This window comes from Leucopleurus acutus (assembly GCF_964270905.1).
Source record: "Leucopleurus acutus genome assembly, chromosome: 9".
NCBI classification, from domain to species: Eukaryota; Metazoa; Chordata; class Mammalia; order Artiodactyla; family Delphinidae; genus Leucopleurus; species Leucopleurus acutus.
In genome coordinates this window covers 34,165,038-34,176,784 of record NC_139144.1, presented here as the reverse complement: position 1 = coordinate 34,176,784, position 11,747 = coordinate 34,165,038, and the positions used below count along the sequence as shown (strand labels likewise).

The 11,747-nt window shown below is 40.2% G+C and overlaps 1 protein-coding gene across 1 annotated transcript; it reads right to left on the bottom strand.

Annotated features, from left to right (window-relative positions):
• Positions 1–2,829: 2,829 nt before the first annotated feature.
• TOMM7 (translocase of outer mitochondrial membrane 7) lies at positions 2,830–10,581 on the bottom strand. Its single transcript, XM_082847066.1, has 3 exons — positions 10,422–10,581; positions 6,800–6,848; positions 2,830–3,062 (listed from the first exon to the last, which is right to left on the bottom strand). Exons 1-3 carry the CDS (start codon positions 10,522–10,524, stop codon positions 3,047–3,049), a joined length of 168 nt encoding a protein of 55 aa, XP_082703192.1. The 5' UTR covers positions 10,525–10,581; the 3' UTR covers positions 2,830–3,046.
• Positions 10,582–11,747: the final 1,166 nt, after the last annotated feature.

Sequence of the window (11,747 nt, the reverse complement as noted above, 5' to 3'; positions counted from 1 at the left end):
TTTAAAAGGATGTGGAAAAGACTTTAATGCATATGGGAAAGCAAGAGGGCTACTGCAAGTCTAGGACAGTATTCTCAAATCTGAGTTGTATCCGCCACCTACAGGACTTTCTAAAACAGATTGATCACACAAAAAGAAGTTCACAAATGTTCACAGCAGCTTTATTCATAACAGCTAAAAACTGGGAACAACTCAAATGTCCTCTAAGTACATCCACACCACGGACTACTCAGCAATAAAAAGGAATAAACTGGATGAACACTCAACCTCAATTGATCTACAGAGAATTACGGTGAGTTAAAAAAGCCAATCCCAAGAGGTTACTCCCTGTATGATTCCATTTATATAACTTTTTTTTAATTAATTTATTTTTGGCTGTGTTGGGTCTTCTCTGCTGCGCACCGGCCCTCTCTAGTTGCGGTGAGCAGGGTCCACTCCTCGTTGCGGTGTGCAGGCCTCTCATTGCGATGGCCTCTCCCGTTGCAGAGCATGGGCCCCAGGCACGCGGACTTCAGCAGTCGTGTCTCCTGGGCTCCAGAGCACAGGCTCAGCAGCTGTGGCACACGGGCCCAGCTTTTCCGTGGCACGCAGGATCCTCCCAGACAAGGGATCGAAACCGCGTCCCCTACACTGGCAGGCGGACTCTCAACCGCTGTGCCACGAGGGAAGCCCGATATAACTTTCTTGAAATGAGAAAATCACAGATGGACAACAGATTACTAGTTGCCAGGGGTTAGGGACAGGGATGGGGTGTGAGGGAGGAAGGTTGGCTATTAAAATGGCAACCTGAGGGATCCTTGAGGTGATGGAAAAGTTCTGACTGTATCAAGGTCAATATCCTGATATTGTATACAGACTTACAAGATGTTACCATTGGAGGAGACTAGGTAAAGTTTACAGGGATCTTTCTGTATGGGTTCTTACACTGCATTCAACTCTACAACTAACTCAAAACAACAAGTTTAATTCAAAACAATGGTTGAAGTAATTAAATCACACACACAGACCACTGGGGCTCATCCCCAGTTTCTGATTCAAGAAGACCTCAACACATGCATTGTTAACAAGCTTCTAGGTGATGCTAGTCTGGGATCAGCTATGACAGCCACTGGTTTAGTGAATAACACATTGGGGCAAATATTATTCCTATTTTGTGGAAGAAACTCAAGTCTATAGAGTAAGTGACTACTCTATCAAGGGTAGTAGGAACTAAGCGGCAGGGCCAGGATTCAAATCAGGTCCTATCAGCTCAGTGTTTGCCTAAGCAAAATCAAGGTCAGAAATAATCTTATTTGTAAGGACTCTCTAGTACCTAGCACAGAACAGAGACCAATGCTTGCTAAACTGGATTGCACTGCCCTGAATCTAAAATTCAATACAATGTGGGAGCTTAGTTATAAACATTTCACAAACCTTCAGAGATACAGACATTAAAATGGTACTAGTCTCAGCTCTTATCCTATGCCTTGAACAAATGCTTAAACTCTGTTCCTCAGCTTCCTCAGATGTGAGAAAAAGGAACTGGTCCCTTTCCATTTAATTCTAGATTTCTTCCTTTAAAATCTTCTGGGGTTTTATAAACAGCTACAAGTTAGCTTCTGAAAGAAAAAAAAAAAGTTACATTTCCTATCCATGTTAGTATTTTATCAAAGTGGACACTTGCCATAGCTTTATTTCAATTTCTGGAAACCCTAAATGAAAAAGAAAAATGTGCACCAAAATACTAACTAAACAAAAATTCACTGACAACACGTTTAGTAGAAAGGATGAGGGCGTGGGGGAAAAAGGCCACAATCTTAAGCAATTCTACGGGGATTTAAAAGCTGCTCAGAGCTTTTAGCAAAATCATACGTGTACCGATTCATGGAAATGTTAAAGCAATTACATTAAGTGCATACCAAAAATGGTTTCCCTGCAGTTAGCTCTCCAGAATTCCACTTTAAAACCCCCTTATGCAATAAGCCTCCACAATAGTCTTGTCTCCTTGTCTCCTAAGCAAAGGTAACAAAACTTGAGGAAATAGTCTTAAATAGCTAGGACGGTTTTACATTAGAAATAAGATGTTTCTGGAATGATAGCTCCGGTTACCGGAGATTACATTCATGATCATTCTCTAACACTGGATGTTAGAAACATTCAATCCAATGGGCACCTCCCAAACCGTGTCATACTTTGTTTCAGGCCTACTTTCCTATAATTAATTACAATTCCCAAAACTAACTAAATAGATCTATTTTGTTAGAATTACAAAAAAAGCTAAGTTTAAAAGGGGGGGGGCTTCAAATACAGATAAAGGTCCCAGGAAACCAGGATGCAGAACTGAAAACTAGTTCCATTAAATGCCTTTTCTTCTATCAGAAAATAGGTAGTGTTACTATTCTGTGTAGCTCACTATGGGCTCTTGCCCAGCCACCTCTAGCTTCCTAACAGTACTGAGGGAAATCTTAGACTCACGTTTAACTCACAAATCATACACACAACTCGCCAATGCCACGCCCATTCCCTACCAACACAGCCAAAGAACCCTATTTCTTTTAATGAGAATGTTACTCCAATGCAGTACAGGAAGTAAGGACTCAGTTTGTCACAGACAGCTGTCTCTACTTTTACTACTTCAGAACATCTCAGAAGGAGTTATTAATTCACTGCAAAGGGAAACTGGAATCCATTTGTTAAGTGAATGGACAGGAATTAACTTGGAAATTTTCTTATTTTTTTAAAGTAGCATCTAGGCACATACATAGATTCCCTGTTTTGAAAAAGTACCAGAAGGCTAAATTTTTACCTAACAGTCCTATCATGTTCAATTCAAGAAGGACTCAAGGCATAACACTGTTAAAAAAACATTTATTTTAATACAGTCTATCATAAATAAGTCAGTAGAGGTTCCACTCTGCCACAGACGCATCTGAGAAGTAAGAGCCCTGTGCCATCCAACTGGTGAACGTCTGAACGATGTCCCATCTCTTATCCCAGCCAGAGTGCACACCTTCCATGTTGTTCCTCTGCATTGATTGCTTCCAAAACCAGATGACCAAATAGTCCTTTATCCCCAAAGTAAGCTAAAATGTTTGTGAAGAGGAAAAATAAATTAAACCCCAAAGTAAAAACTTCTTAAACATAGCTTAAGAATTAGAAGATTTTATACATTTATGTTTGTGTTTACTCATCTATCAAATTCAGTTAGCAGAAGGATCAATCTCACTGGGCAAAAAAAAAAACAAACATAGAGACCTATTTAAAGAAATACAGTTTTATTACTTTTTATTGTAGTTACCTATTATAAATAAAAAGGAAAACATAAATTGAGGTCAATCAAAATATTGATATGAAGGACTGATGAACCCAGAAAATAAAGCTGTATCATTATTAGATCCAGGAAAGAGACAAGAGGTGCTTTACTTCTAAGTCCTGTTGATTAAAAATGTAGTTTCTAGTAGTATGTCAACTTAAATAAAATTGCATTACAAAATGACAATCTGAGCATTGTTAATTTTTAGAAATTATTTTCCCTCTACATATAAAACAAACCAACATGCATCTATTCCAATGTTTTCAAAAGTGTATTAAAATCTCACAATAAACCCCAAGTATTTTTGCATACAGTTAAGCTATGAAAACAAATTATTCATTTATCGAAGTCTCTTCCTCACTGGTAATGAGCATCTAAGATAGAGAGAAAAGAAAATCTTCCTTGGCTTTATAAAGATAATGGGAACAATCATTCTCTGTTACTTAGTATTCACATATTTTGCCTAAATAATGTTTTACTAAGATATTGTCCCTTATTCATTAAATTCTGCATTTTAAATAAGGCATTCATATCAACCAACCACGTACAATGCACCATCCTGAGTGAAAGAGGAGGACACTAAGACAAATGGGGATCTAATCCCAAGGAATCTAACAACTTAACAAGGGAAACAGACCAGTAAATCATGAACCATATTATCTCCACAAGTGTGATATACATAAATTTATATATAAACAATAAACTTTATATTGCTAAATAAGTTTTATATTAATAAAACATTTACATTACTGAAAAGCCTGGCAGATACAAGTCTATTCCTTTCAGGGTACAGACCAGGTAACCCAGGAAGACCTCTCAGTCAAGTCTCTCCAGTGCAAGCAGCACAGTATATGAAATTCTGTAACAGGATAACTCTTATCAGCATTCCTCAATCCCTTCCTAAATCACAAATATCCCTGGAAAGAAATCAGAAAATGTCCCTAATGACAGAAAAGAATGATCATCAGCACCAGCAATGACAAGAGCACTGAGACGACAGTAAGGTGAAGAAATAAAAAGCAGGGGGGTGGCTGCTTCATCCAGTCTGCAACTTTCAAGGGTCAACTCTTGGTGGGATAACTGAAGCCAGTACAACAAAAGGGTACATCTAGCACCACCTCTGGATCCTGGATCACCTGGGGCTCAAAAAACACTATTTCTCAGGATGCAGGTCTAGTCTAAAAACTGTACAGGAGGAAATGCTGTATCAATTCCTGTTCCAAGACCACCAAGAGGTTAGGATCATTTAATTAAGTTAATTCAACATTTAAAAAGTGTTGCCAAAGTAGTTGGCAGCTACTTTAGGTACTTGCAGGACAACATAGAATGCAAATAAGCAACAAGCATAATACAAAGCAAAGAATGAAAGACACAAAAGAATACTCTAGGAACACAAAAAATGGTGCAATTTCAGTTAGGAGAAGGGGGAAAAGATTTAGGGAAGAGGTGACATTTGAGATTGGGCTTTTCTAGACAAGTGAAAACTGAATGGAAGAAGCATTCCAGGCTGAGGGAGAATAAGCATACAAAGGCACGAAAAAATACAGTTTATTCTGGGATTAGCATGCAGTGTCATGTAGCTAGAGCATAGTTCTCACAGGAGAAAGAAGTGCGGTAAATGAGGTGACATCGAAAAGATTAAAAATTATTATTAATAGTTTACTGCTCAAACATTACTTGTCAAGCACTGTAATACTTTACACACAATTTTCTTATTCAATCCTCATCGCAATCTTATAAAGTAGATAGTATGCCCAACTTATAAAAGAGAAAACTTATCTTAAAAAGGTTAATGGCCTCTTGGGAAGAAGTATTTGATGGTAACTTTCAGGGCTTGGAAAATGTTCACACAGCTTGACCAGGTAGTTCCATCTCTGATAATGTTTCCTAAGGTACTGTTTCCCTAAGGAAATAACTGGTCTGAGGTCAATCGGCTACTCAGTAGCAGATACATTACCTGAAACCCCATTTCACAAAAAAGAAAACTGATAGTTCAAAGAGTAAAGGCTAAAAAAAGGAGCTTGGTGGGGACCTTTGAAAGCAGTTTTAAGAAGCTCTACCATAAAAGGTTAAAGAAAGAGAAAAGTGAAGAAAGGAAGCAGTGAGTGAAGACCATTTACTGAAGAACTGTATCAGGGAAAAGAGAGTAACAGCACAAATGGACACAAAGAGGGCACACATGGCAGTAACCCTTAAGAAGGAAAAACCCTTGCTTTGAGAAAGGAGAGACCGGCAAGTGAGAGAAGATGGAGGAAATTCATATCAGATGGCACTGTGCTAAGTAACAGGTCATATTACCTAGGGAGGCCACATGACCCAGTGGAAAGTGCGTAAGCCTTGGAGACAGACATACTCTACCACCTACTGACTGTGTGATCGGCTCTGAAGGACTGAAGTGACAATTAGAGATAACTGCACATAAAGCACTTAAAACAGTGGCTGACACACTGTAAATGACAGTTAGTAACATGACTATTATTATTTCTGCTCATTCTAGAAAAGAGTGGCTTAGATTAGAAGTCTGAAGAAGCTGAAGACCTAGAATAGCCAGTGAAAAGTCTGTTAGGACAATCAATAAATGTCTTAAGACAGAGGGTAAAGCTGAAATCCCACAGTACCTGTGCAGGGGTCCTAGACATCATAGTGCCAGTCCTTTCTACAGAGCAATCCTGCCTGTTCCAGATTCTGCCTTCACACATACACATATACACACACACACGCATACATATGGCTTTCACAAGTATATACATACACACACACATACGTCTGAGTATATGAATATATATACTCCGTATATCTGTGTGTGTTGTGTGTGTGGAAGTTTTCACAAGTGCTTATCCAACAACTACAAGGTTGTTTCAGAGAAAAAAATTTGACAATGCATTTTCAGAGTCACAGATGTTCATACACTTTGATAAGGAAATAAATCAAAACCTATGCACGTAAAAATGTTTGTTATATTGTTATTTGAAATACTAAAAAACTGAAAAACCTAAGTGATCAACAACTAGAAAATATATGGGCTATCAACTCTAACATTGGGTGAAAAAAACAAAATTCTCTGTACTCTTGTTAGAATGACATAAAAGGCCGTATTTATCTGAATAAGGATAAGACAGGAATACAGGTATTAAAAACAGTTCAGCTTTTAAAGTGGTAGGATAAGTTAGTTCTTTTCCTTTTAAAATGTGCTTCATTATGGTTATAACACCAATGCAGTATATACTGGGCTGGCCAAAAACTTCGTCTGGCTTTATCCATTCTTACAAAAAACTCAAACGAACTTTTTGGCCAACCCAATAAAAATTAGGAAGGGGAGAGAAAGCAGTTATCTGATAACATAAGTTAGACTGGTCTGCAAACTGCTGCAGTTTTCCAACAGCCCAAAACTACACTTGACTGATAAAGCTCTGTTACAATACGTACCACTATTTCTCTTTTGCTTGCCATGACTTAGTACTAATGTATGAATGTTTGCCCTGCAATGCTTATTTGTAAGAGCAGTACCTCAAAACAGTTGGTTCAGGCATTCCAGGATCTGCACCCCTCTTAAATCCTGAGGGAGATGGGGAGGGAAGAAAGAGAAAGAGAATAAAAACTAATTAAAACCCTAGCAGACAAAAAATTTACAATCAAGACTTTTTCTTTTTAAATCAATCTAGGGTAGCTAGAATGATATCCAGATCTACCAGAATTACCTAGATTTACCTGCGCAACAGAACAGTCTTGAATCTTCACTAGAGTATGTGATTATGTGCAGAACTAATCAGTAGGGAAGAAAAACTACCTTATTCCTATAATACACACAATTAGCACAGCAACCCTTAGCACACACTCTTTCATTATTAGTCATTACCCACAAAAAAGATATCACAACAACCAAATCACACTGGATGAACTACAAAGAGCACAGAGATTTTTTTTAAACTATACTTTTTAAAAGAAACAATTGAAGATATCTTATTTTATCCCCTATGAACCACTCTTTTCATAAAGCAGCCAAAGATTGGTGATAGAAAGAGGGGGAAAAAATTTCAAGTTATTTTTAATTAAATCAACACTCATTACAAATACGATTAAATAAAACTTTTACCTTTTAAAATATATCAATTAACTAGACAACATATATACTTATTTGCTGAAATAACTGATTAAAATTGGACTTGGCATTAAGAACTGTGGAGTATGAAATTTTATCCCATTTTCAAGACAACAAACTGGCCCACCAGTTTCACAGATGCTGGTAGAAGATACAAGATTCCAAGTCAGAAACAAGGACAGGATTTCCCTGGTGGCGCAGTGGTTAGGAATCTGCCTGCCAACGCAGGGGACACGGTTTCGATCCCTGGTCCTGGAAGATGCGACATGCCATGGAGCAACTAAGCCCGTGCACCACAACAAGAAAAGCCACGGCAATGAGAAGCCTGCGCACCGCAACAAAGAGTGTAGCCCCCGCTTGCCACAACTAGAGAAAGCCCGCACGCAGCAACGAAGACTCAACACAGCCAAAAGTAAGTAAATAAAATTTTTTAAAAAAAATGTTAAGGGAGAAAGTTTAGTTATTAAGAAAAAAAAAAAGAGAAAAGAAACAAGGACACTTTATTACTCCCAGCAACAGCTACAGTCAGAGTATTACCATTTAGGAGACGAACCCTGAGATTGGGGAACCAGAATCTTTCATAATGGGCAGTGAGCATGTCTCCCCTTTGCCCTGGAACTATTTTCCAAGGCTGTTCACCCTACCAATATCCTTAAAGATACGGAACAAAGGGTGGTCACTGCCTCTGCTCACCAGATTTGTAGAAATTCAAGGTACTATGGAGAATTATCTTCCAACAGGTAACTCATTAAAATCCTTTTGTTGGTAACTGTCCAAACACATTCTTTATCATCATGTCACTAGCGGTCCAATATTATAGCACTACATTCCCACTATACTCCCTGAAGCCCTAAAAGGTATGTTTGAACCTAAATTACACAAGAAATTCAATCTGCAGTTGCAGCTTTTAGTGAGAGCTAAGGTGGAGAAGTAAAGCATGGGAACTAGGTTAGACATGAAATTAAGTTTAGATACAGTATAAGGAAAAAGACAATGACTAACAAGGAAGAAGCACAAAAAGATAGCCTTAACATCAATCTCCACCTGAGTTGGACACTAGGGTACCAAAAATCACCATAATGATAGTCCTAGTAAAGAGAATATAGCTGGTGTGCACAAAAAAGAAAATGAGGTGGAAAAGGAAAGCATTATCTACTCTTCCGACCAAAACCCCTGATACACAGATTGTAACAACCAGCTACACAGATGTAACAACCAGCTACAGCTTTCTGGCAGTAGAAAAGCAATTTCAAAAAGGGGAGGAGGGAAAGGTACACGAAGACTTACAGAGCAACAAAGAAACCACAGGGACAAAGAAAGCAAGAGCAGACTAAAACCGAACCCGATATACACAACAATGGAAAAAGGAGATGGCACAAAGACGGGGAAGCATCAAAGCCCCCATACCTTCCTTAGCTAAAAGAAGAGTTCCTCCCAGTGCTTGACTAGCCAAACTGGGCCGTTCTACCATTAAGTGAAAGCTGAGGTGGGGATGAGTCTGGAAGAAAGAGGGGAATAACAGCCTGTAAGAGCAGGGTGTCCCAATTACTTGCCCTAACCTTTGATACCTATACAAAGTCACTAAAATCTGGCAAAGTAATGCTTCTTTTAAAAATGCGTTCAAAATCAGGGAGGGACTCCTCCGGCAGTCCGCTGGTAAAGAATCCACCCTACAATGCAGGGGACGCGGATTCAATCCCTGGTCAGGGAACTAAGATCCCACATGCCACAGGGCAACTAAGCCCGAGTGCCACAACTAGTGAGCTGGCTGGCCTCAAATTACAGAGCCCACACGCTCTGGAACCCACGCATCACAACTACAGAGCCCATGTGCCCTGGGAGCCTGCGCACCACAAGTAGAGAAGAGAAAACCTGCACACCACAACTAGAGAGAAGCCTGCGCACCGCAACAAAATATCCCACATGCCGCAACTATGACCCAACGCAGCCAAAAATAAATAAATAATAAATCTTTTTTAAAAAAAGATTTATTAAAATTCTCCAATTGGAGAATATTAGAAAAAATATTTTAGAAATAAGGGCGGAAAAGGATCTGTTTAAGTCCTGCATACTGAAGTATCTCCAAGTTATCAGTTGCCTTGCAACTCATGGGGAAATGGGAGCCAAAGCTACCTAGAGAATGTCCAGCACAAACACTCTGTCAAGACTGAGTGAATGTACTTTATCTCACACCAAAAAAAAAAAAGGCAAGAAAAACAAGAAGCAGCACCTAGTTAAAATCATAGGATTCTGAAATATGAACCTGGGTTTTAGAAAATGTCAAACTGACAGAGCTGAGACTCTTTCCTTTCCACAATACTGCCTGAATAGGGCAGATTAAAATTAAAAGACTATCCAAGGCTAGAAACAGGATAAATTACCAATGTGCAGCCCTAGGTGAAAATATTTGCCTGAGCACTTACAAATCTTTGCATTACAGCATAGTGGTGAAGAGTATGGGCCTTGATGCCCCAATGCTTGAGTTCATAACTCCCCCACGTGACAGCTGTGTGGCCTTCAGCAAGGAACAGAACTTTTCTACTTCTCGGTTTCCTCACCAGTAAACCCGTTACTCCTGGTGAGAACGCAGAGGCAACCAACAACTATTGTCTTAATCATGCCTCAAAGCAATGGCATACCCACGAGGTTCACCGGTCTCTTTCCACTTAGGCCCACCTGGAAAGGTGAGGATTAACGCCCTGAAAACCTACCTAGTGCCAAAGAGTGAATTCGTTGTTTTCACATACGTCAGGTCGTCCTAACTCAGTCAGAAAAGTAGGTCACCTCTAGTTTACAGATGTAAAAACAGGATGGGAGACATTACGTGACATGTTAAAGACCCCCCTCCCGAAAAAAAAAGTAAAGGGCAGAACAAGAACTCGAACTCAGACCGACCCCACTCGACAAGACAGCCTCAAACGGCACGCGCGGCGTGGTCGCGTTTCTCTCTCCCGCCCCAAACCAAAAATGGAGTCTCGGCCTCCGCACCCGCTTCCCTCCCGACTCCTCCCAGATTCTTCTCATACTGACCCAGGTAAATCACGAGAGGAATAAAGCCCCAACGGATGGCAAACTGGCCTCCCTTGAAAAGCTGCTGCAGCCTCTGCTTGGCCTCTTTGCTCAGCTTCACCATGGCGACGGCGCGGGCAACACACCTAAGGAAACTACAGCAACCGCGGCAACCGCGTCGGGAATCCGCACAAGAAAGGAGATGCGCATGCGCCAAACACACAGCCTTTACGGCAGGAGACGTGAGCGTCGCCAGCGGAGGTCGTAATTCGTCACCTTTCCACCTGCCTCTCCGCGGCCCCGCCTGTGGAAGGCGCATGCGTGGTTGATTCTCCTCGTTCAAAGGCCCAAGTTCACTTTCGTCTATTTAGGAATCGCCCAGTTTCGCTGATTACGGGATGCCTGGGGGCACTGGTCTTGGGATTCTTTCTGCCCGGAACGCCCTCTCTCTGCCCACAGTCTTACCCATTTTTTAAAGTGTATCTCCAAGTGTTCTTTACCTAACATAGAAGGAACATTAACTAAATTCAAAAGGACCGGGTTTTAGTCCCAACTCAGTTATTCTGACTCGCCGTTTAATCTTGGCCAAGTTATTTAACTTATCTCTGTATCAGTTTGCTTCTTCAAGCTGAAGGTTGAACTGCAAGGAAGGTTACAAACTGACGCCCAACAGAGCCCCTATCCATGTTTTGTTTGACTCCCAGGGTGTTTGTTTTTTTTTATTTAGTTAGTTTTTACATTTTAAATTACTTGCCAACATTTTAAAGTTTGGGAAAGTTCCCATGCAGATCTGGACTTTTTCAGAGAAGTTGGCGAATCTCATTGCAATCAACACCCATCTTGCCCTCGTTGGTTTAGAATTGCAGTGGTTCTCACCCCTGGCTGCACAATAGAATCAGTGAGGCGTTGTAAAGGCTTACTCCTTGCTGGACCTACTGCTGCTGGGTACCAAATCCTACGAATTATCATTAGTTTGGGGGTGGGGCCTGGGCTTTGGTTTACCATTGAAGTTCCCAACTTCTGATTCAGTAACTGCCTGGCCGCAGTTAGTGTTTGAGTTTTTGACCCCAGGTCGAGGACTTCTTGATTTCTAAGGCTGTAAGAGATTTCTAAGGCTTTGACCTTGATGACTTTCCTGGCTCACCCTCAAGATACATCATATTTTCTTTTAAATTCTTTTTTTTTTTTTTAGTTTATTTGAGCAAAAATTTGTTTAAATCGAGCAGTTCCAAACCAGAAGTGCTCCGTCTTTTAAATTCTTAAGGTGCCCAATGGCACATAAAAATTTCCCCTAGCTTTCTGGATATTCCTGTGCTTAGCTCATCATCATGATAATAACAACCTGTC